This window comes from Schistocerca cancellata, chromosome 6 (assembly GCF_023864275.1).
Source record: "Schistocerca cancellata isolate TAMUIC-IGC-003103 chromosome 6, iqSchCanc2.1, whole genome shotgun sequence".
Classification (NCBI taxonomy): Eukaryota; Metazoa; Arthropoda; class Insecta; order Orthoptera; family Acrididae; genus Schistocerca; species Schistocerca cancellata.
The window spans coordinates 682513462-682540594 of NC_064631.1; the positions used below are offsets into that span (position 1 = coordinate 682513462).

Sequence of the window (27133 nt, forward strand, 5' to 3'; positions counted from 1 at the left end):
ATACAGTTAGTCTTGGACTACCTCAACAATCATTTCTAAAGCTACTTGAATCTACACAATTTAGAAAGAAGAGATTTAACTTTGAACTTGAATTAAACGATTCTGAACAATTAACAATAGTAAAATTTAGTACGTACCAAGCTGAGCTACAGTCACAGGTAAGCTAAAATACGGTAACAAAACTCGCACTCTTAATTCGTGCTTGTGTAATCTAAATATTGTAGCCAGCTATGAATACTTTAACTGAACTTTGAAATTAAAGCAGTGAAATGCTATAATGTTACTTTAATGCTGGCGTTTGAATTTCAACGACACTCGGGTTCATTCCGGAAAAGGAAGGGACCCTGCTTGGTAATGCAATTGGGACAATGAGCAACAAATGTTCATGCTAAGTTGCTGTAATTATAGTTACGAAAATGGTACAGTTTGAAAAGCTGAGGTCTGCCAGTCTTCTTTGATGGTTGACTGAAGGTTTGAAGCCGTCGATCGAGGAGGTGGCGACAGTCACACATTGTCGGCCATCGCTGTTGCAGAAGCTGGATATTGGCGCGCCTTCTTCTCGACACGGTCACCAGACGAAACGGGCTCTTGATGTGCGCCAGCTAATGCTTCCCGTCCGCGACACCATGTCAGAAACTATCATCGCAAGTCGAGCGCAATTACATGCTGCCAAACCCCGAAAGCGCGGCAACTCGCGGGAGCTTCACACAACACACCTGCTCCACTCGCTACTCCAGCCAGACTCTCTCTCTGCCCGCGCTCCACGCGGCAGAGTTCACACAACCAAAGACCCTACACACTTTGATTCTTCACACGACCTATCGATGTAATCGTTCGATAGCAGTTTTCCCTAGGCAAGACCCAGCGTAAAAATACAAATAATATTTACGAAACAAACCAATTATACATCGACATAAAAGCATAAATATATATATATATATATATATATATACAAATATTAAAACAATTACAATATGTAAAGACACAGAAATGTCATATATACAGGTAACAAAAATAAGGAAAACAAATTTATAGTACAATAGATGGAAATAGGAGGATATGCATTTCCGGCGTTACAAACTGTCCGAGGATTTCCACCCAATAATATCCAAACAGCAGACTCTGTACACAATTTTTTTAAATTGCCAATACTAAACTCTTTTAAATAACTACAATTTCATATAACTTACAGAACTTAACATATGGTTAAAAGAATGAGCTTTAAAAATCAATAACGGCGGCTTTCCACCATAAAATCAAAGAACCTTTTACGAGGGCTGTCCAGAAAGTGTGTTACGATCGGTCGCGAAATGGAAACGACTATGAAAATCCGATAAAGCTTTGCAAAGATGTGTTGGGCAGTGTCTCCAGTATGACTCTAGGTAGAATTATGTCGCGCTTTTCATTCCTGAGCTCTTAGTGAGCGCGTAAAGATGTTGTAGAAAATAGTGTCTCCCGCCAAGTACGAGGGCCTGGTGAGAATTTTCCCCTGAAGCTATGCAACCAACATTACATAACTGTCGTGCGGTTTCTTCTTCAAGCCAATTCTCAGCCTCACTCTGCAGGTGCAATGAAGATCTTCCTGCATCGTTTCAATTGGAAATGTTTGGTTACCCACAATACAGCCAGTAATTGTCTCCCACTGAGTTTCATCTCTGCTCAAACGAACCGCTGGCTATGAAGACAACATTTTGGCACAGACAACGAGCTTTAGGCAGAGTAGAGAATTGGCAGAAAGCACTGGCGGCTGCCTTCTATGATGAGGGTATTGGAAAGTTGGTACAACGCTACGACGAATTTCTGAGTCAGAACGGCGACTACGTAGAGAAGTAGCTGAAAGGTGTACCTAACTGTTACAAATGAAACATTTCTGATTTTCACCGTGATTTTCATTTCGCGATCAATCGTAACTTACTTTCTGGACAGCCCTCGTACAATAGTGCTTTTATAGTTTACCCAAGAGACAAAATCCAATAATAAGTTAACTTAGCAATACAACTTAAGATCATTTACAAAAATCTTGAGAAAGATAATGGCACTTGGCACCATGAAATCAAAGAAGCGCAACACACAACCAATAAATATAATAACAAAATAATAATTTCAAACAACCAAAGGGCAAGGGCAACTCCCAACGCAATCACAGACAAGCGAGCTCTCAACACTTCGGACACTGGCAGACTAGGCTGAAACCAACAACTACCACCTTCTGTACGATGCCAAAGACAAGCCCACTTTTCACTCGAGTGCATGGAAGACCAAAACTACTCTTCACTTATGTTTAGTGTCCAGCACAAATACAGGAGCAGCAATACCAGCATCACGGACAGTATTGAACCGCCTGCCTAGAAGCCAACATTGCCCAGTCTTAATAAAAATAGGCCTACAGCGAGAAATTGTAACGAGCCCTCCCATCCCACGTTGGAATCTGAGAAAATCAAACTGGGAAGCATATCGAGAAAGCGTGGAGAAAACGATAATGAGAAAACCACCTACTGCTGCAAATTATGTACGCTTCTGTAAGTTACTCATCCATGCAGCTCATAAAAATATCCCCCGAGGAGCCAGAAAATACCACACTCAATGCTGGTCTGAAGAATGCAGCAACCTATTGGAAGAATTTAACAGAACAGAAGATGAGGGAACTGCCCAGGCCCTTACCGACCTACTGGACGAGGAACGAAAACAAAGATGGCACAAGCTGATGGAACAAATGGACTTCACACATTCAAGCCGTAAAAGCTGGAGTCTCATGAGAAAGCTGGGAGGAGCCAACGACAGGAAGTCAGCAGAGGCCAGTATCCACCCAAACAAAATCAGCAAGAAACTCAGGGATAACGCAAAGATAACAGCGACGCCTGAGCAAAGAAAAAACATAAAAGCTCAGATGGCCGTAGCACTGCAGGAGTGTGAAGAAAAAGCCGACATGTTCACGGCAGCAGTCCAAGAAGAAGAGATGAAGATGGCACTCCAACACACACGGACAGGGAAGGCAGCTGGACCAGACAACATCCTCCCTGAATTTTTGAAAAATCTTGGACCAAAAGCGCTGAAGTGGCTATGCAAACTATTCACGAGAATAATGGAAACCTGTGAAATCCCCAGAGAATGGAAAACAGCCAAAACCATTGCCATACTTAAACCAGGGAAGAGTGGAACTGACGCAGGGAACTCCAGACCAATATCATTACTGTGCATAACCTACAAACTGTTTGAAAGGATACTGTTGGAAAGACTTAAACCAATACTGGAGGAACAACTACCAGTGGAGCAAGCAGGTTTTAGACAAGGAAGAAGCTGCTGCCACCAGATGCAGGCATTTACCACACACATTGAACGAGGCTTTCAGGACAAGAAGAAAACAGTGATAGTTCTCATCGACCTGACATCAGCGTACGACACTGTATGGCTAAATGGTCTCATGTTAAAACTAGTAAAGATAGTCAAATGCAAAACAACGTAATAACGTAGTTTCCCTGACATAATTCTAATGTAATAACTGATATAATTTGTTTCCACATTGCAAGTTCCATACGTTTATTGTGATTTATATTAATCTTACCTGTTCTTTGTAAAATATATCTGGCAGATCGAACGAGAAATAAATAAACACTTCGGAGCCTTCCCACTAGAAACGGTCCCCGAAATAAACCGCTGAGGACTCCCCGACATGCATCCCACAACTGCCCATCACTTACGCACCTTGGTTATGTTCTGTAACACACGACAGGTAATATCAACACAAGATAAAATTCAAAATCAAATAACAATATAACATCCCGAAAGCACATGATAACCACGGCGCCGTTAACTCGGGCGCTCTTAACAAGAGCCGGAAGCCAACACACACAAATCTTAATAAACAATTCTCGCTTCTTGAAACAAAACAATAAAAGCCAAGCGCACATGGATAGTCAAACCACAGTCTTAGAAGTGCCTTAACGACACCAAACGCGACTATTCCGGCAAGTTAATAATAACACAGTGAGATAAACAGAAGATACCACTAAATGTTGTTACACCATCCAAATTGACGAGATCGTGTTGTTCAGGTCCCAGAAGACCACATATACCAGGCAGCAGTAATTCACTATGCATGTACTGTCCAAAACCGCATTTCCTAGGCAGACTTTACCTAACACATCAAATGCCAAATATACCATACATGAACGCAACTCCGGGCACGTAACAGGAACCACCTATGTGAATTCCTTCAAAAAGGAACAAACAGGCACCACCAGAGGTAACGCTGAGCAGACCGGGTGGGCGGGATAACCAAAAGATACTCCAGTTGATCAAATAAATTTGTACCAACAAATATCGTAACGTGCCACGTGCATTTGTGCACCGCCGCCGTCAGTGTCAGCCAGTTTGCCGTGGCATACGGAGCTCCATCGCAGTCTTTAACACTGGTAGCATGCCGCGACAGCGTGGACGTGAACCATATGTGCAGTTGACGGACTTTGAGCGAGGGCGTATAGTGGGCATGCGGGAGGCCGGGTGGACGTACCACCGAATTGCTCAACACGTGGGGCGTGAGGTCTCCACAGTACATCGATGTTGTCGCCAGTGGTCGGCGGAAGGTGCACGTGCCCGTCGACCTGGGACCGGGCCGCAGCGACGCACGGATGCACGCCAAGACCGTAGGATCCTACGCAGTGCCGTAGGGGACCGCACCGCCACTTCCCAGCAAATTAGGGACACTGTTGCTCCTGGGGTATCGGCGAGGACCATTCGCAACCGTCTCCATGAAGCTGGGCTACGGTCCCGCACACCGTTAGGCCGTCTTCCGCTCACGCCCCAACATCGTGCAGCCCGCCTTCAGTGGTGTCGCGACAGGCGTGAATGGAGGGACGAATGGAGACGTGTCGTCTTCAGCGATGAGAGGCGCTTCTGCCTTGGTGCCAATGATGGTCGTATGCGTGTTTGGCGCCGTGCAGGTGAGCGCCACAATCAGGACTGCATACGACCGAGGCACACAGGGCCAACACCCGGCATCATGGTGTGGGGAGCGATCTCCTACACTGGCCGTACACCACTGGTGATCGTCGAGGGGACACTGAATAGTGCACGGTACATCCAAACCGTCATCGAACCCATCGTTCTACCATTCCTAGACCGGCAAGGGAACTTGCTGTTCCAACAGGACAATGCACGTCCGCATGTATCCCGTGCCACCCAACGTGCTCTAGAAGGTGTAAGTCAACTACCCTGGCCAGCAAGATCTCCGGATCTGTCCCCCATTGAGCATGTCTGGGACTGAATGAAGCGTCGTCTCACGCGGTCTGCACGTCCAGCACGAACGCTGGTCCAACTGAGGCGCCAGGTGGAAATGGCATGGCAAGCCGTTCCACAGGACTACATCCAGCATCTCTACGATCGTCTCCATGGGAGAATAGCAGCCTGCATTGCTGCGAAAGGTGGATATACACTGTACTAGTGCCGACATTGTGCATGCTCTGTTGCCTGTGTCTATGTGCCTGTGGTTCTGTCAGTGTGATCATGTGACGTATCTGACCCCAGGAATGTGTCAATAAAGTTTCCCCTTCCTGGGACAATGAATTCACGGTGTTCTTATTTCAATTTCCAGGAGTGTAGTTTAGACAAGAAGAGAATAGAAGCTTTCGAAATGTGGTGCTACAGAAGAATGCTGAAGATTAGATGGGTAGATCACATAACTAATGAGGAGGTACTGAATAGAATTGGGGAGAAGAGGAGTTTGTGGCACAACTTGACTAAAAGAAGGGATCGGTTGGTAGGGCATGTTCTGAGGCATCAAGAGGGTAAAAATCGTAGAGGGAGCCCAAGAGATGAATACACTAAGCAGATTCAGAAGTATGTAGGCTGAAATACATACTGGGAGATGAAGCAGCTTGCACAGGATAGAGTAGCATGGAGAGCTGCATCAAACCAGTCTCAGGACTGAAGACCACAATAATAACAACATGAAATTATCACAGTCTGGCCATACATTCCAAACCCAATGCGCTGCTACTAGTGTCATCGTCTCAACCACACTAGAACGTCTTGTCGACAGTCAGCCAAATGTGTAACCTGTGGTAGGGATGCACACAAGAGCGACTGTCCGCCTTCTTCTGCACGCTGTATCAACTGCAATAGTGGCCATGGCCGCCTCCTTTCTGGATTGTCTCTTGTATCGAGATAAGAGGCTGTCCAAGAGATCTGGTTAAAGGAAAAAGTGCCTTACCCAGTAGCTCGCAAGTTACTGGCTAGTTGCAAGCCCTGTGTTCTCCCACCTGGCATCTACAGCCATGTTATTGTTACTCCTCACTCCATGAATGGCATGGCCACGCAGACATGCGACCTCAAATTCAGCTCTGAGATTGTGAAATCGACCAGTGTCAAGTTAGCATCTCCATCTCCCCCATCCCACTATGCAACAAACTGCCAAGCTCTCGCCTCAAGGGGCGCAGCCACCAGCTACACAGCCCGTAGGCAGGAAAGGACAGAAGGAGTACTCCCATGAAGACTTCCTCCGACCCTCCAGCCAAACAACACCCAAGTCTTCCTAAAACGAGAAAGGCTCGAAGAAATCCACCAAACGCAAACGGTCTTCTCCTTTGCCAACTTGAAAATCCTGTTCGACAGTATCGCCACATGGCGCCTTAGCCCGGCCAGCCTCTGTCTCGCCGATGCGCACCAACAGCCGTTTTTCAGCATTGGACTTCATGGACCAACCGCACAAGCAAGCAGATGCTTCTGTGGACCCCATCGAGCAGGACCCTCCTGCTTCTGTGGCCTGTAGTAGCGACTCTACACTAGCTGTCATTCGGCGGCCGCCGAGTTGACATCTCTTCCTCCTGATGACTGTCCTCCAATGAAATTTCCACAGCCTTTGGTCCCACAAAGAGAATTTACTGCTGCTTTTAGCATTGCAGCATCCCCTTGTACTCTGCCTTCAGGAAACTAAATTGCATCCTCATGACCGCTTTGAGCTTTCACATTACTTACCGATTGTATTGATCTTCCCCCGGAGGACGGCATTCGATCTCACGGGGGCATCATGCTGCTCATACAGGATGACATTCATAATCAAACCATCTCCCTGACTACCTGTCTTCAAGCAGTTGCCATTCGCCTTTTCCTTCCCCACCTGTCTTTTTCTGCTCTGTACCATTTATGTATCTCTTTCATTAGATGTCACTAAGGCAGACGTCCATCAACCTATTGGGCAGCTACCTCCCCCAATTTTGCTACTCTGCGACTTTAATGCACATCATCCACTTTGGGGTTCTCCCTGGGCCTGTCAGAGAGGTGCCCTCTTGGCTGACCTTCTTAACCAACTTAACCTCTTCTATCTTAACACTGGAGCAGCCACTTTTCTTTCTGACTCTTCGTACACCTATCCATATTTGGACCTATCCTTTTGCATTGCACAACTTGCCCAACATCTTGAATGGTCCGTTCTTCCTGACACCTACTCGAGTGAACATTTCCCATGTGCTCTCCGATTGCTGACTCCTACCCCATCTGCGTGCACGCCCAAATGACAGCTTACTAAGGCTGACTGCCAGCTTTACTCTTCCCTGGCGACCTTCGAAGAACCGAAGAACAAGATTTCCCCAGTTGTGATGACCAGGTGGACTATCTCACCAATGTTATCTGTACTGCTGCAGAACGTTCCATTCCTCGCATACTACATCGTGTTCCAGTCCCTTGGTGGACTGAGGCATGCCGCGACGCATTTCGCTCACGAAGACGTGCTCTCCGCGTTTTTAACCGTCATCCTACGGTGGCAAACTGCATTCATTGTAAACAGATGTGTCCAAAGTGTCGTCGCGTTCTTTGGGATAGCAAACGAGCTAGCTGGTTTCATTCAATAGTTCTTTTAACAGTTCCACCCCTTCCTCTGTCATGTGGGCCAACCTCCAACGGCTCTCTTGTACCAAGATCCATTCCCCCATTTCCGGCCTCACAGCAGCAGATGATGTTATCGTGGAGCCTATTGCTATCTCCAACACCTTGGACCACCATTTTGTGAAAGTTTCGAGCTCTTCCCACTATCACTCTGCTTTCCACCATCATAAACGAGCGGAGGACGCTCGGGCGATACCCTTCTCTTCTCCGAATCGTGTGCTACAATGCCACCTTTACTATGAGGGAGCTAGATCATGCTCTCAGATCATCCTGATCGTCCGCCCCAGGGCCGGACGCCATCCACATTCAGATGTTGCAGCACCTTTCTCTTGCGGGCAAGCACTTTCTGTTTAACACATACAACCACACTGGGCTGAGGGCACATTTCCCGGACGCTGGCGTGAAGCCACCATCATACCCATACCTAAACCCAGTAAGGACAAAGACCTTCTCTCTAGCTACCGCCCCATCTCTCTTACCAGTTGCGTTTGCAAGGCGATGGAACGTATGATTCATGCCCGACTAGTATGGTGGCTCGAGTCTCGAAATTTACTGACAAATGCACAGTTGGAATTTCGAACACAGCGTTCTGCAGTTGATCATCTCGTTACTTTGTCCAGCCATGTCACGAATGGTTTTCTGCGGATATCCTAAACTGTGGCCATGTTTTTCGATTTGAAGAGGCCTACGATGATGATGATGATGATGTTTGGTTGGTGGGGCGCTCAACTGCGTGGTTATCAGCGCCCGTACAATTATCCAATCTTTGCTCAGCCCAATTTTGCCACTTTCCTGGATGATGATGAAATGATGAGGACAACACAAACACCCAGTCATCTCGAGGCAGGTGAAAATCCCTGACCCCGCCGGGAATCGAACCCGGGACCCCGTGCTCGGGAAGCGAGAACGCTACCGCGAGACCACGAGCGGCGGACAAGAGGCCTACGACACCTGCTGGAGAACTGGTATCCTCTGTACTCTTTTCACAAGGAGCTTCCGTGGCTCCCTGCCCTGTTTCCTTCAGGCATTTCCACAAGATTGAGTTTTCACGGTGGATATGGGTTCTGCCTTGACGGACACCTTTATCCAGGAAAACGGTGTGCCTCAGGGTTCCATCCTGTGTGTCATCCTCTTTGCTATTGCCGATCGAACCACCCTCCTCCGTTTGTACCGGTTCCTTGTCCGTTCGAAACTCGACTATGGGTGCTTTGTTTGTGCGTCTGCACGCTCATCCGTCTTATGCCGTCTCAACACTATCCACCATTTGGCCATGGGCGCCTTTTACACCAGCCCAGTTGAGAGTCTGTATGCTGAAGCTGCTGAATTACCTCTGTCCTACCGGCATGACTTTGCCCTCAGTAGGTATGCTATTGTGGCCTGTCTCCTGCTGGGCATCTCCGACTCCCTTTTTGTTGAAGATATTGCCACTTATTGCAGTTCTCCACAGACCTGTCTCACTGAGAGGCGTCTTCAGCGGTGTCTTGGTCGTCTTAATTCCTGGAGCATCGACAATGGCTTTACATTTTCCACCGACAAAATGTATGAATTTCTGGCGACACAGGTGGTTTCTCCCACCATCTTTACATCTTGGGCCTGTTGCCCTTCTGTCCGTTGAAATACGAAATTCCTGGGGCTCATCCTCGATAGAAAACTCTCTTGGTCCTCCCATGTATCTTACCCGACAGCCCGCTGTACGCGGTTCCTCAATGTCCTACGTGTCTTCAATGGTACTTCCTGGGGTGCCGATCGAACCACCCTCCTCCGTTTGTACCGGTTCCTTGTCCGTTCGAAACTCGACTACGGGTGCTTTGTTTGTGCGTCTGCACGCTCATCCGTCTTATGCCGTCTCAACACTATCCACCATTTGGCCATGGGCGCCTTTTACACCAGCCCAGTTGAGAGTCTGTATGCTGAAGCTGCTGAATTACCTCTGTCCTACCGGCATGACTTTCCCCTCAGCAGGTATGAATGCCGTTTGTCTGCCATGCGTGGCCACCCATCCTATGCCTTCTTCTTTGATGATTCCTTTGATCGTCAGTGTAAGGCTCGTCCTTCTTCTCTGTTACCTCCTGGACTCAGCTTTCGGCACTTTCTATAGCAGCTTAACTTCGCACTATCTGCATCTTTCCCAGTCGGCGTGAACTCTTCACCACCTTGGAGTCGTGAAGTGGCCCATGTTAACCTTGGCCTTCATTCGCTTCCTAACGACACTACCCCAGCCCCGTTCTGTTGCCTTCACTTTCACGACCTTCGCATGGCACTTCATGATAGTACCTTTGTATACACTGGTGGCTCTCGGGCTGTCCGTGGGGTCAGGTGAGCCTTTGTCATTGGCCCCCGTGTCTTTCGATATCAGCTTCTGGCACACTCCTCAGTATTTACAGCCGAGCTCTTCACCTCCTATCAGGCCATGGAGTACATCCGACGACACAGCCTTTTCAGTGCCTTTCAAAGTCTATGTCTGCTGTACACCGCCCATCCCTTAGTGCAGCGGGTCCAGGAAAACTGTCAACTGCTCACTCTTGGTGGAGCCAATGTGATATTTCTGTGGGTTCCTGGTTATGTCGGTCTGCCAGGAAATGCGGCTGCTGACGCTGCTGCCAAAGCTGCAGTCCCCATACCTCAGCCCGTGAGTACCTATATTCCCGCCAATGATTTCCGTGCTGCCGTCTGTCAGGAGGTGGTGTCTCTTTGGCTTCAGCAATGGTCCTCCCTTCACAGGACTATGTTACGGATTATTAAACCTCTCCCAGCGGCTTCGACGACCTCCTCTCGGCCCTCCCGCCGGGAGGAGATTAGTTTAATTCGGCTGCATATTGAGCTCTGCCATTTTAGCCATCATCATTTGCTAAGTAGCGCTACCCCACCACTTTGTGCATATTGCACTCAAGTTTTAACTGTCCGTCACTTCCTGATGAAATGTCCATTTTTTAATCTTTTACGTTCCCGTTTGGGTTTGCCGTCTGAGTTATCGACTGTTTTAGCAAATGACTCGCGAGGTGTCGACTGGGTCTTCCTTTTTATCCGCCAAAGCAATACGGTGAAGGCCATTTAATTTTTAGTTTTGGACCTCCGTTTCTGTGTGGAGTCTTTTTTTTTAGCCCTTTTTCCACTTGCCTGTTTTTAGTTGTCTTCTATTATATGAATCGGGACTGAAGTATAGTCGTTCTTCGTGTTCTATAGTTTTGACTTCAGCGCGTATGAGCCCAGTTGTTTTTGCGCCCTAAAGCAAAACAAACAAACAAACAACTGTGTGAATCACCTCTTCATTGTCCTCAAAATGTCTTCCATGTATGGCATCCTTCAATGGCCCAAACAAGTGGAAGTCTGAGGTGGTTAGATCAGTGTGTCAGATGTGACAGCCGACCGCTGCAAACCGTGGGACTCCGCCAAACCGCCAAACCGCCAGTGACTAACTGTACTTCTGTCGACAGCAGATGATCCATACGCTTTGGACAAGCGCTTGTGAATATTCCCCGTAGTTTCTTTCACTGCAGTGAGAAATTCAATGATGGCACGTTGCTTGTAACGCACATCACCTACAGACGCCTTCTGAAACTGTCCTACAGCTATGCTACGTGTCGGAAGTGATGGAAACTTGGTGAGCTGACTCAAGAGACTTCAGATAATACATACGTAACGTTCCGCATTCGTAGCATTGTTTTCGGCTGAGAAAAAATACACAGTGTATTACCTTCTGAGCCCGCCTCTCGTGGTCGTGCAGTAGCGTTCTCTCTTCCCACGCCCGGGTTCCCGGGTTCGATTCCCGGCGGGATTTTCTCTGCCTCGTGATGGCTGGGTGTTGTGTGCTGTCCTTAGGTTAGTTAGGTTTAAGTAGTTCTAAGTTCTAGGGGACTGATGACCATAGATGTTGAGTCCCATACTGCTCAGAGCCATATTACCTTCTGAGCAATCCTCGTACCATAACGATCAAATAAGGCCTCGCCAGTAAACAGCGCGATTTGGAGAAAATCTGTTCGATCAATCCATTGTTGGAGCAGCCACTGGCACAGTGCGACCCTTGGTGCAAAGTCAGTCGCAAGCATTGCACGGAGTCGTTGTGAGTGATATGGGTATAATTGTTGTCCGTGGAGTACTCGCCACACGCTAGTACATGCAGCGTCTATTTTACGTGCAATACGACGAGTACTTGTAGCGGAGTCCCCTGTAACACGTTCCCGCACCTCCTTTTCAAAATCGGCTGTGCGAGTTGTCCTCATGTCGCCAGTTCCTTCATTATCTTCTTTCCAATGGATCAGCCTCCCGCATTCGTCGATCGACATAAATAAACATTCGTCGTGACGGGTGACGCCTGTTTGGAAATCGTTCCCTTTACAGCATTTCAGCAGCGAGAGCATTGCAACGTACTTCCACATACACAGGTGCATTGCAGTGAGTTCTGAAAAACTCTACCGCTACTGCTCCATCGTATTGTATTGAACGTCTCTGAATAGCACTGAGTAATGAATGGATCTGTCGTTGATTCATAACACGTTCTGTCATGCGACAATGTAAATACGATACAACAGAGCTGCCTTTTGGTCAAGAAAGCTAAGCAAAACCTGCACCATGGCTTCTTAGGTATCGCGCTCGTCGTCCTCGTTTCCTTGCAGGAAATAAAAATGTACATGTAAATAAACTGGACAGCACCTGTAAACTTGTACATACGTTAGTTTCAAATAATTTGGGAAACAGTAATGTTATACAAAGTGCTAAACAAGTTTACTCCAGTATCTCTTTAAGCAGGCTTCTCCGACCCCAGGTTTCCTACCTCAAATTGTTCAGTGGAGCATTCTCTATGTCCTGTTGCATTTTTGCACGCTCTTGTGGAAACACTTTGCAGATCTTGCACACTCATTCAAGTCTGGAACAGTAGCTCATGCCCTCAAATACGCCCTCAAATATGAGAAACAGTTTTAGGGGATAAGTAATTTCAGTAGAATAGCGATGTTGTTGTTGTGGTCTTCAGTCCTGAGACTGGTTTGATGCAGTTCCCCATGCTACTTTATCCTGTGCAAGCTTCTTCATCTCCCAGTACCTACTGCAACCTACAACCTTCTGAATCTGCTTAGTGTATTCATCTCTTGGTCTCCCCCTACGATTTTTACCCTCCACGCTGCCCTCCAATACTAAATTGGTGATCCCTTGATGCCTCAGAACATGTCCTACCAGCCGATCCCTTCTTCTGGTCAAGTTGTGCCACAAACTTTTCTTCTCCCCAATCCTATTCAATACTTCCTCATTAGTTATGTGATCTACCCATCTAATCTTCAGCATTCTTCTGTAGCACCACATTTCGAAAGCTTCTATTCTCTTCTTGTCCAAACTATTTATCGTCCATGTTTCACTTCCATACATGGCTACACTCCATACAAATACTTTCAGAAATGACTTCCTGACACTTAAATCTATACTCGATGTTAACAAATTTCTCTTTTTCAGAAACGCTTCCCTTGCCATTGTCAGTCTACATTTTATATCCTCTCTACTTCGACCATCATCAGTTATTTTGCTCCCCAAATAGCAAAACTCCTTTACTACTTTAAGTGTCTCATTTCCTAATCTAATACCCTCAACATCACCCGACTTAATTCGACTACATTCCATTATCCTCGTTTTGCTTTTGTTGATGTTCATCTTATATCCTCCCTTCAAGACACCATCCATTCCGTTCAACTGCTCTTCCAAGTCCTTTGCTGTCTCTGACAGAATTACAATGTCATCGGCGAACCTCAAAGTTTTTATTTCTTCTCCATGGATTTTAATACCTACTCCGAATTTTTCTTCTGTTTCCTTTACTGCTTGCTCAATATACAGATTGAATAACATCGGGGAGAGGCTACAACCCTGTCTTACTCCGTTCCGAACCACTGCTTCCCTTTCATGCCCCTCAACTCGTATAACTTCCATCTGGTTTCTGTACAAATTGTAAATAGCCTTTCGCTCCCTGTATTTTACCCCTGCCACCTTTAGAATTTGAAAGAGAGTATTCCAGTCAACATTGTCAAAAGCTTTCTCTAAGTCTACAAATGCTAGAAATGTAGGTTTGCCTTTCCTTAATCTTTCTTCTAATATAAGTCTTAAGGTCAGTATTGCCTCACGTGTTCCAGTATTTCTACGGAATCCAAACTGATCTTCGCCGAGGTCGGCTTCTACTAGTTTTTCCATTCGTCTGTAAAGAATTCGTGTTAGTATTTTGCAGCTGTGGCTTATTAAACTGATTGTTCGGTAATTTTCACATCTGTCAACACCTGCTTTCTTTGGGATTGGAATTATTATATTCTTCTTGAAGTCTGAGGGAATTTCACCTGTCTCATACATCTTGCTCAACAGATGGTAGAGTTTTGTCAGGACTGGCTCTCCCAAGGCCATCAGTAGTTCCAATGGAATGTCGTCTACTACGGGGGCCTTGTTTCGGCTCAGGTCTTTCTGTGCTCTGTCAAACTCTTCACGCAGTATCGTATCTCCCATTTCATGTTCATCTACATCCTCTTTCATTTCCATAATATTGTCCTCAAGTACATCGCCCTTGTATAGACCCTCTATATACTCCTTCCACCTTTCTGCTTTCCCTTCTTTGCTTAGGGATAGTGATACGGAGAACAATATTACGTAAAACAGCGACAAGCAAGAAGAAAATCATTTAACAGCATACCTTACTGAAGATTAAATATGAATTGTGGGTTCCTAGTTTCATTATTTCAAAGCGTAGCGAAAAACACTAAAGCTGAGTCCGTACACTCCAAAAATGTCCTTTACTGGTTAACGACGATTCTCTGTCTTTACCTTCGTTTATATCAATTACTACGTGTAATGACAATGGGAATCGGCCACTCTTCCTGTGATCTCTACACTGAAACATGCAGATCATTAACTGCCTGGTTCATGATTCAGATTTGCACAAACAAATGGTAAGAAAATTCGTGACACTGCTTTAACATTACTACAGCCTTTCAGTATCTCAAGCAAATCCTTCAGCTCAGCTACCCACCACTGGCGAGAGCTTACACTGCTCCTATCTCTCGGGATCCTGCAGTCACGTAGTAAATGACTGGCACGATTACACCCATAACACAATTTTTTTTAGGAGCTGCACCTTCGTCACCCACTGCAGTGGAACTTCTTTTAGGTTTAGTGACTCGGCCCTGTCTTGCTAATTATACGCTTCTCATCACTGAATCTGATAGTCTGGATAGGGGGCAACATCTTATCGACTCCCTGAAGGCTCTCTGGTTTAGTAACAAAAACAAGTCGGGAGCGATATTTTGGGCACATTCCTCCCTAAATGTGGCTAGACAACTCTATATACAGCTCTCAGATTAGATTAGATTAGTACTTGTTCCATAGATCATGAATACGATACTTCGTAATGATGTGGAACGTGTCAGGTTAATAAAAGGTGTCTATACAAGATATTACATTACACAAAATATTACATAACACTCAATTTTTTTGTTGGCGTTGGGGAAATTACGCACTTACTATATCCAAATATTCATCTAATCAGTAGAAGGAGTTGCCATTAAGAAATTCTTTTAATTTCCTTTTAAATGTTATATGGCTATCTGTCAGACTTTTGATGCTATTAGGTAAGTGACCAAAGACTTCTGTGGCGGCATAATTTACCCCCTTCTGAGCCAAAGTTAGATTTAACCTTGAGTAGTGAAGATAATCCTTTCTCCTAGCGTTGTAGCCATGTACACTGCTATTAGTTTTAAATTCGTTCGGATTGCTAATAACAAATTTCATAAGTGAATATATATATATATATATATATATATATATATATATATATATATATATATATTCACTTATGAAAAAACCCAATATATGGAAAGGCAGCCAGAAAATAAATCCCCTTTAATAACAAAATATGGTAAAATTGCACAAGTCTGCCATTTTAAATACCTCGGTGAAACTATACAGTCCTTAGGATTAAACCGAATTGCCAATGAACAAAGAATCACCAAGCTCCAGAAAGCCTACAAGCTAACATGGACGCATTACAACAAGAAGTGCATTTCGACAGACACAAAATTAAGGCACTATACAACAGTGATTCTTCCAGAAGCAATCTATGCAGCTGAAACAATGGTGATTGACGGTCATTCTAAAATTAAGAAAATAGAAAAGCAGGAAAGAAAAATTCTCAGGAAGATTTACGGTCCAATCAACAAAAATGGAATTTGGATGAAGAGACCACAAAACGAGCTCTATAGAAAGATCAACATAGTAACAGATGAAATCAGAAAGCGCCGAGCCAAATTTTATACATACATCTACAGGATGGAAGACTCCAGAACAGCAAAGAAATTATTCAATATTATAACAAGGAGTAAATGTGGCACAGAATGGCTGAAAGAAGTCCAGAGGGATCTACAGCAGATCAACATAAAAAATCTCGAAGATCGCACCGAGTGCCGGCATAAAATCGCAAGTGTGAAGTTTGGGGAAAGAACATCGCGTCAGCCTGGTAAAAAATGGACAGAGGAACGGAAGAAGGAGCATTCTGAGAGGATGAGGAGGTTTTGGGAAGCAAAGAAGAAAAACATCCGAAGATGAAATTATGAATTCAAGTTCAATCGCTCTCCTAAAGGGGAACAATCGTTATAATAATAATATATATATATATATATATATATATATATATATATATATATGTATATATATGTGTGTGTGTATGTATGTATGTATATTGTGAGGCTACAGTGAAGATCTCTAGCTCTTTAAGTAAGTGTCTACAGGATGATCTTGGATGAGTTCCAGCAATTATTCTGATTACACGCTTTAGTGCAATGAACAATGAGTTATCCCAGAATATGATGCCATACGAAAGCAGAGAATGAAAATAAGTGTGGTAAGATAATTAACTGAGATGTATATTGCCAAAATTTGCAATGACCCTAATAGGATAAGTAGCTGAATTCAAACGTTTCAGCAGATCTTCAGTGTGTTTTTTCTAGGTCAACCTCTCATCAATGCATACACCTAGAAATTCTGATTATTCTACCTTAGCTACCGATTTCTGATCGAAGTCTATATTTATTAATGGTGTGATTCCATTTACTGTATAGAACTGTATGTACTGTGTTTTGTCAAACTACTGTCCTAACTTCCTCAATATAGTGCAGGAGCATCTCACTCACATCTTGTACTCAGTACCACTGCCTGTTAGCTAACTCCTACCTTAGCCTACACGACAAGCTCAGAAACAATGATTTACGGAATTCGCCCAACGAATCATATTTGTCCAAGGTCTCAGTAATGACCTTCCGTAATAGTCTTTGGGAAAATGATAGAAAACCTGGAAGACCGTATAACCACCAACATGTAACGTCCTAGCGTGCTCCTCCAACCGATCAGACAACCACAATACCTGCACTATCTTTTCATTATTATCTGTGACCCACCTCTCAATTTTTGGAACTGTAGAAGACTGTCTTTAGAAAAATCATAGAAAACCTGAAAGACCGTATAAGCACCAACATGTAATGTCCTAGCCTGCTCCTCCAACCGATCAGACAACCACAATACTACACTATCTTTTCATTATCGTCTGTGACCCACCTCTCAATTTTTGGAACTATAGAAGACTGTCTTCGGGAAAATCATAGAAAACCTGAAAGACCATACAACCACCAACATGTAACGTCCTAGCCTGCTCCTCCAACCGATCAGACAACCACAATACCTGCACTATCTTTTCATTGTCATCTGTGACCCACCTCTCAATTTTTGGAACTGTAGAAGACTGTCTTTAGGAAAATCATAGAAAACCTGAAAGACCGTATAAGCACCAACATGTAATGTCCTAGCCTGCTCCTCCAACCGATCAGACAACCACAATACTGCACTATCCTTTCATTATCATCTGTGACCCACCTCTCAATTTTTGGAACTATAGACTGTCTTTGGGAAAATCATAGAAAACCTGAAATACCGTATAACCACCAACATGTAACGTCCTAGCCTGCTCCTCCAACCGATCAGACAATCACAATACTGCACTATCTTTTCATTATTATCTGTGACCCACCTCTCAATTTTTGGAACTGTAGAAGACTGTCTTTAGGAAAATCATAGAAAACCTGAAAGACCGTATAAGCACCAACATGTAATGTCCTAGCCTGCTCCTCCAACCGATCAGACAACCACAATACTGCACTATCTTTTCATTATCGTCTGTGACCGACCTCTCAATTTTTGGAACTATAGAAGACTGTCTTTGGGAAAATCATAGAAAACCTGAAATACCGTATAACCACCAACATGTAACGTCCTAGCCTGCTCCTCCAACCGATCAGACAACCACAATACCTGCACTATCTTTTCATTATTATATGTGACCCACCTCTCAATTTTTGAAACTGTAGAAGACTGTCTTTAGGAAAATCATAGAAAACCTGAAAGACCGTATAAGCACCAACATGTAACGTCCTATCCTGCTCCTCCAACCGATCAGACAAATACAATACCTGCACTATCTGTTCATTGTTATCTACACTCCTGGAAATGGAAAAAAGAACACATTGACACCGGTGTGTCAGACCCACCATACTTGCTCCGGACACTGCGAGAGGGCTGTACAAGCAATGATCACACGCACGGCACAGCGGACACACCAGGAACCGCGGTGTTGGCCGTCGAATGGCGCTAGCTGCGCAGCATTTTTCCACCGCCGCCGTCAGTGTCAGCCAGTTTGCCGTGGCATACGGAGCTCCATCGCAGTCTTTAACACTGGTAGCATGCCGCGACAGCGTGGACGTGAACCGTATGTGCAGTTGATGGACTTTGAGCGAGGGCGTATAGTGGGCATGCGGGACGCCGGGTGGACGTACCGCCGAATTGCTCAACACGTGGGGCGTGAGGTCTCCACAGTACATCGATGTTGTCGCCAGTGGTCGGCGGAAGGTGCACGTGCCCGTCGACCTGGGACCGGACCGCAGCGACGCACGGATGCACGCCAAGACCGTAGGATCCTACGCAGTGCCGTAGGGGACCGCACCGCCACTTCCCAGCAAATTAGGGACACTGTTGCTCCTGGGGTATCGGCGAGGACCATTCGCAACCGTCTCCATGAAGCTGGGCTACGGTCCCGCACACCGTTAGGCCGTCTTCCGCTCACGCCCCAACATCGTGCAGCCCGCCTCCAGTGGTGTCGCGACAGGCGTGAATGGAGGGACGAATGGAGACGTGTCGTCTTCAGCGATAAGAGTCGCTTCTGCCTTGTTGCCAATGATGGTCGTATGCGTGTTTGGCGCCGTGCAGGTGAGCGCCACAATCAGGACTGTATACGACCGAGGCACACAGGGCCAACACCCGGCATCGTGGTGTGGGGAGCGATCTCCTACACTGGCCGTACACCACTGGTGATCGTCGAGGGGACACTGAATAGTGCACGGTACATCCAAACCGTCATCAAACCCATCGTTCTACCATTCCTAGACCGGCAAGGGAACTTGCTGTTCCAACAGGACAATGCACGTCCGCATGTATCCCGTGCCACCCAACGTGCTCTAGAAGGTGTAAGTCAACTACCCTGGCCAGCAAGATCTCCGGATCTGTCCCCCATTGAGCATGTTTGGGACTGGATGAAGCGTCGTCTCACGCGCTCTGCACGTCCAGCACGAACGCTGGTCCAACTGAGGCGCCAGGTGGAAATGGCATGGCAAGCCGTTCCACAGGACTACATCCAGCATCTCTACGATCGTCTCCATGGGAGAATAGCAGCCTGCATTGCTGCGAATGGTGGATATACACTGTACTAGTGCCGACATTGTGCATGCTCTGTTGCCTGTGTCTATGTGCCTGTGGTTCTGTCAGTGTGATCATGTGATGTATCTGACCCCAGGAATGTGTCAATAAAGTTTCCCCTTCCTGGGACAATGAATTCACGGTGTTCTTATTTCAATTTCCAGGAGTGTATGATCCAGTTCTCAATTTTTGGACTGAGGGCGTAGCACAGTGGTTCTTCGTGGATCGCGAGGACCGTATAACTTGTGGACTCGAAATATCGTCAGACTGTTCAAGAAGCCTGTATTTGTAACTCCATTTCTGACAGCCTCCTATGTACAGCCACCGTTATGTGCGTGCTCCTGGTCTGAGGCCCTTTGTTGCGCAGCGCGTCGGTTGCGACCTGCGCATCGGCTCGTCGAAGCGCGTCGACGCGTGCGGCGTATGCGGGGGCGACGGCTCCTCGTGCGCTAAGCCACTCTTCCACTGGGAGCACGCCTCAGCCTCGCTCTGCTCGGCGCCCTGCGGCGGCGGTAAGTTCAAAGCTTCCTTCTCTTTAGTTATGCATCGTCACCTTTTTGTATCTCTCTTCCTCTCTTTCCTTCTATCCATGCTAGAGCCTGCCGGACGTGTGTGTGGCCGAGTCGCCTCATCGATACGTGCTTACCCGCTTGATACATTGCTCGGAAGTATAATGACTTTTCTGGAGACTAGAAATCTACTCTGTAGGAATCAGCATGGGTTTCGAAAAAGACGATCGTGTGTTACCCAGCTCGCGCTATTCGTCCACGAGACTCACAGGGCCATAGACACGGGTTCCCAGGTACATGCCGTGTTTCTTGACTTCCGCAAGGCGTTCGATACAGTTCCCCACAGTCGTTTAATGAACAAAGTAAGAGCACATGGACTATCAGATCAATTGTGTGATTGGATTGAAGAGTTCCTAGATGACAGAACGCACCATGTCTTTCTCAATGGGGAGAAGTCTTCCGAAGTAAGAGTGATTTCAGGTGTGCCGCAGGGGACTGTCGTAGTACCGCTGCTATTCACAATATACATAAATGACCTTGTGGATGACATCGGAAGTTCACTGAGGCTTTTTGCGGATGATGATGTGGTATATCAAGTGGGTTGTAACAATGGAAAATTGTACTGAAATGCAGGAGAATCTGCAGCGAATTGACGCATGGTGCAGGGAATAGCAATTGAATCTCAATGTAGACAGGTGTAACGTGCTGCGAATACATAGAAAGAAAGATCCCTTATCATTTAGCTACAGTATAGCAGGTCAGCAACTGGAAGCAGTTAATTCAATATACCACAACTTTAAAAATGTGTATTTAATGAAAGAAACATAATATAACCTTCTGTTATACATCATTACAAAGAGTATTTAAAAAGGTTTTTTTTCACTCAAAAACAAGTTCAGAGATGTTCAATATGGCCCCCTCCAGACACTCGAGCAATATCAACCCGATACTCCAACTCGTTCCACACTCTCTGTAGCATATCAGGCTTAACAGTTTGGATAGCTGCTGTTATTTCTCGTTTCAAATCATCAATGGTGGCTGGGAGAGGTGGCCGAAACACCATATCCTTAACATACCCCCATAAGAAAGAATCGCAGGGGGTAAGATCAGGGCTTCTTGGAGGCCAGTGATGAAGTGCTCTGTCACGGGCTGCCTGGCGGCCTTTGCACAAACACCATTCTCTGTAAACTGTTTGTACCAACGTTTAATATACCACCTATCAGGAGGTTTAACATATACTTCGTTCGAAATGCACGCTGAACAACTGTCGTCGATTCACTTCTGCCGTACTCAATAACACAAAAAGCTTTCTGTTGAGCGGTCACCATCTTAGCACCAACTGACGCTGACGCCTAGTCAACAGCGCCTCAAGCGAACAAATGTACAACTAAATGAAACTTTATAGATCCCTTAATTCGCCGACAGATAGTGCTTAGCTCTGCCTTTTGTCGTTGCAGAGTTTTAAATTCCTAAAGTTGTGGTATTCTTTTTGAATCACCCTGTATTATCTGGGAGTAAGCATTAGGAGTGATTCAAAATGGAATGATCATATAAAGTTGATCGTCGGTAAAGCAGATGCCACACTGAGATTCATTGGAAGAATCCTAAGGAAATGCAACCCGAAAACAAAGGAAGTAGGTTACAGTACACTTGTTCGCCCACTGCTTGAATACTGCTCACCGGTGTGGGATCCGTACCAGATAGGCTTGATAGAAGAGATAGAGAACATCCAAAGGAGAGCAGCGCGCTTCCTTACAGGATCATTTAGTAATCGCGAAAGCGTTGCGGAGATGATAGATAAACTCCAGTGGGAGAATCTGCAAGAGAGACGCTCAGTAGCTCGGTACGCGCTTTTGTTGAAGTTTCGAGAACATACCTTCACCGAGGAGTCAAGCAGTATATTGCTCCCTCCTAGGTATATCTCGCGAAGACACCATGAGGATAAAATCAGAGAGATTAGAGCCCACACAGAGGCATACCGGCAATCTTTCTTCCACGTACAATACAAGACTGGAATAGAAGGGAGAACAGATACAGGTACTCAAGGTACCCTCCGCCACACACCGTCAGGTGGCTTGCGGAATATGGATGTAGATGTAGATAAATACATGAGTTTGTGGTAGGTGGCGGCGCAATACATGGCCTTCACAATGGCGTCCGAAATGAAGTTGCGTTCCCCGCGAAGAACAAGTCATTGAGTTTCTTTTGGCGTAAAACCAGAGTATCGCAGGTATTCATAGGCGCTTGTAGAATGCCTGCGGAAACCTCGCAACGAACAAAATCACGGTGAGTCGTTACGCGAGACGTTCGTCATCATCACGAACACACCCCGCAAACCTGTCCGATCTACCGTGTGCCGGACAGCCTCACAGAGCTGTGGCTCCTGCAGTGTTGGAACGTGTGGACACACTCTTTCGAGCTGATCGACGGGTCTTACTCAAACACGTCATAGCGTAACTGGGCGTCTGTGTTGGTACAGCTGGCACACCAGCTGGGGTATTCGCAGGTGTGTGACCGCTGGGTTCCTAGCCGCTTAAGATTCCGTATTCCTGGATTTCCGGAAGGCTTTTGACATTGTACCACACTAGCGGCTCGTAGTGAAATTGCGTGCTTTTGGAATATCGTCTCAGTTATGTGACTGGATCGGCGATTTCGTGTCAGAGAGGCCACAGTTCGCAGTAATTGACGGAAAGTCATCTAGTAAAACAGAAGTGATTTCTGGCGTTCCCCACGGTAGTGTTATAGGCCCTTTGCTGTTCCTTATCTATATAAATTATTTGGGAGACAATCTGAGCAGCAGTCTTCGGTTGTTTGCAGATGACAGCGTCGTTTATCGACTAATAAAGTCATCATAAGATCAAAACAAAGTGCAAAACGATTTAGAAAAAATATCTGAATGGTGTGAAGAGTGGCGAAAAGTGTGAGGTCATCCACATGAGTGCTAAAAGGAACTCGTTAAACTTCGGTTACACGAAAATCAGTCTAATCAAAAAGCAGTAAATTCATCTAAATACCTAGGTATTACAATTACGAACAACTTAAATTGGAAAGAACACATAGAAAATGTTGTGTGGAAGGCTAACCAAAGACTGCGTTTTATTGGCAGGACACTTAGAAAATGTAACAGACCTACTAAGGAGACTGCCTACACTACGCTTGTACGTCCTCTTTTAGAATACAGCTGCGCGGTGTGGGATCCTTACCAGGTAGGACTGACGGAGTACATTGAAAAAGTTCAAAGAAAGGCAGCACGTTTTGTGTTATCACGAAATATGGGAGAGAGTGTCACATAAATGATACAGGATTTGGGCTGGAAATCATTAAAAGAAAGGCGTTTTTCGTTGCGACGGAATGTTCTCACGAAATTCCAATCACCAACTTTCTCCTCCGAACGCGAAAATATTTTGTTGACACCGACCTACATAGGGAGGAACGATCACCACGATAAAATAAGGGAAATAAGAGCTCGTACGGAAAGATATAGGTGTTCATTGTTACCGGCAATTTACGAGATTGGAATAACAAAGGATTGTGAAGGTGGTTCGATGAAACCTCTGCCAGGCACTTAAATGTGATTTGCAGAGTGTAGATGTAGATGGGCATGTAGATATAGAAGACCATAAAGAGCAACGAAGAAGCATCTGCGCAGAACTGTATGCGCGCGGCTGAGCATGACAATTTTTTGTCGAACATGGTCGCAGGCGATGAAACGTGGGCTCATCATTTCGAAACAAACATAACGGCAATCCATGGAGTGGCGCCACACCACCTCTCCTCCGCAGAAAAACTTCAAATCCGATCACTCGGCCTTAAAGTCATGACAACGATCTTCTGGGACTCTGAATGGCTCAGTCTGTTTGATGTCGTCCTTCATGGTGCAACGATCAACCCTGAAGTGTATTGTGCTACCCTCAGGAAATTGAAGAAACGACTTCAGCGTGTTCGTCACGACAAAAACACTACTGGCCATTAAAATTACTACACGAAGAAGAAATGCAGATGATAAACGGGTATTCATTGGACAAATACATTATACTAGAACTGAAATGCGATTACATTTTCACCAGATTTGGGTGCATAGATCCTGAGAAATCAGTACCCAGAACAACCACCTCTGGCCGTAATAACGGCCTTTATACGCCTGGGCATTGAGTCAAACAGCTTGGATGGCGTGTACAGGTACAGCTGCCCATGCAGCTTCAACACGATACCACAGTTCATCAAGAGTAGTGACTGGCGTATTGTGACGAACCAGTTTCTCGGCCACCATTGACCAGACATGTTCAATTGGTGAGAGATCTGGAGAATGTGCTGGCCAGGGCAGCAGTCGAACATTTTCTGTATCCAGAAAGGCCCATACAGGACCTGCAATATGCGGTCGTGCATTATCCTGCTGAAATGTAGGGTTTCGCAAGGAATCGAATTAAGGGTAGAGCCACGGGTCGTAACACATCTGAAATGTAACGTCCACTGTTCAAAGTGCCGTCAATGAGAAGAAGAGGTGACCGAGACGTGTAACCAATGGCATCCCATATCATCACGCCGGGTGATACGCCAGTATGGCGATGACGAATACACGCTTCCAATGTGCGTTCACCGCGATGTCGCCAAACAAGGATGCGACCATCATGATGCTGTAAACAGAACCATGATTCATCCGAAGAAATGACGTTTTGCCATTCGTACACCTAGGTTCGACGTTGAGTACACCATCGCAGGCGCTCCTGTCTGTGATGCAGCTTCAAGGGTAACCCGCAGCCGTGGTCTCCGAGCTGATAGTCCGTGCTGTTGCAAACGTCGTCGAACTGTTCGTGCAGATCGTTGTTGTGTTGCAAACGTCCCCACCTGTCGACTCAGGGATCGAGACGTGGCTGCACGATCCGTTATAGCCATGAGGATAAGATGCTTGTCATCTCGACTGATAGTGATACGAGGCCGTTGGGATCCAGCACGGCGTTCTGTATTACCCTCCTGAACCCAACGACTCCATATTCTGCTAACAGTCATTGGATCTCGACCAACGCGAGCAGTAATGTCGCGATACGATAAACCGCAATCGCGATAGGCTAAAATCCGACCTTTATCAAAGTCGGAAACGTGGTGGTACGCATTTCTCCTCCTTACACGAGGCATCACAACAGCGTTTCATGTGAATACTCTGAAAAGCTAATCGCTTGCATATCACAACATCTTTTTCCTGTCGGTTACATTTTGTGTCTGTAGCACGTCATCTTCGTGGTGTAACAATTTTAATGGCCAGTAGTGTATGCGAACGAACTTCTCCACGACAGCACAAAGCGTCACACACGTCTGCGTACCCGAGAGAACCTCACAAAACTTCATCGGACTGTTCTTCCTCACCCACCCTACAGGACGGATCTCCCACCTTCCGATTTCCATCAATTTGACCCAATGATGAGTGCAATCCACGGGAAGCAGTACTTGGATCATGGGGTTACTGAATGCCCCTCGTTTAATACTTACGTTCCGTCTGTGAAGTTGTCATTAGAGACAGAGTACATACTCGCTTTGGGTAAGGACAGGGAAGGGATATGCTCCGTGTCCTTTCAAAGCAGCCATCATATCACGGACCTTAAGTGATTAGAAAAATCACGGAACGCTACATCTGGATGGTCGGACAGAGATTTGAACCGCCGTCAGCCCGAATACGAGCTAAGTGCCTTAACCTCTTCGCTCCCTCGCTAGGCGAGGCGGCAGAAGCACTTTTGTCAGTGAAAGAAGATTGCGGAAGGTGGCCCTTTCAATTCAGTATAAGCTTTCAATATTCCTCCAGTGGCACTGTTGTAGCCAGAATACTTTTTAGGAACTTGCTGAATTTGTTGTTAAATTCCTTAGAGCATACGTTTTTTAAACTAATAGCTTTGTCTGCCAGAGTATATCTATTGGTTCTGTGTTTAGTAAATTAGAAGGCGCGACCTGTACTGCCACTGTGAGGAAATAATCATACAATATTGTGGCCAATGGTTACAATGTGTCAACGTTTCGACCACAGCTATTATTATGAGAGCTCTCTTTCATTTAATTCACGGTTTTAATTTTTCTCTTTTCAATAGTATGAGTAGCGTTCAAGTTACAACACCTCTGATTTTTTTTACTCAGGACTGGAAACGTAGAAATTTAAGGCTTGTTTTAAAATACGCGTGCACGCATTGTGAATGTATGACATGGCAGGCTTGTGCGGCACAGAGGACACTAGCAGCAGCAGCAGCAAAACCAACACCAATGGCGATAGTGAGGACTGTCTGTGATACTCAAAATGGCGATGTTTTCATTACAAGGACAACGCGTAGTCATTCGTCTTCTTCATTTGTATGGCGTGACGCCGACTGAAATTCATCGTCAGTTGAGTGAGACAAAGTGGGGACGATGCCACGGACGTGTCTAATGTGCGTTTGTGTGCCAACAGACCAAGACAGTCTAGGTCTTGCACCAGCCAGACTGTCGACTCCAGCTAATGGAGGAAGTTGTTTCGGAGGATCGCCGAATCAGTGTGGAACACATCGCCTCCAGCGTTGGCATTTCCGTGAGATCTCCGCACACAATCCTGCATGAAGACCTAAAAATGCGAAAAGTGTCCTCCAGGTGGATGCCACGAATGCTGCGCGAGTGTACTTTGCCTGACAATCTTGAAGCGTGATGATGGCATCGATGGTACTTTCTTTTCGATTGTGACAATGGATGTGACACGGATTCCATATTTCAGTCCCGAAACGAAGTGGCATTCAGCTCAGTGGAAGCATACATACACTCTGCCACTGGAAAAATGATGGTGACCCTGTTCTTTGACAGCGGTGGAATAAGTCTAACTCATTACGTTGCAAAGAGCACTAAGGTGATTGATATATTCTACTAAGATATTTTGAAGAACGAGCTCCTTGCAGCATTGAGTGAAAAACGGCAGGAAAAAAAACCGACATGTGCTTTTACACCCAAGAAAAACCCCTAGCTAGTGTTCCTTCACGACAACAATC

At 45.8% G+C, this 27133-nt stretch overlaps 1 protein-coding gene across 1 annotated transcript in view; it reads left to right on the forward strand.

The window, feature by feature from the left end:
* The window catches only part of LOC126088470 (protein madd-4-like), a 474106-nt gene that overhangs the window by 30354 nt on the left and 416619 nt on the right, over nucleotides 1-27133 (forward strand). The window contains exon 3 of the mRNA XM_049906612.1: nucleotides 20000-20144. Coding sequence (XP_049762569.1) covers nucleotides 20000-20144 — 145 coding nt within the window. The remainder of the gene's footprint in view (nucleotides 1-19999; nucleotides 20145-27133) is intronic.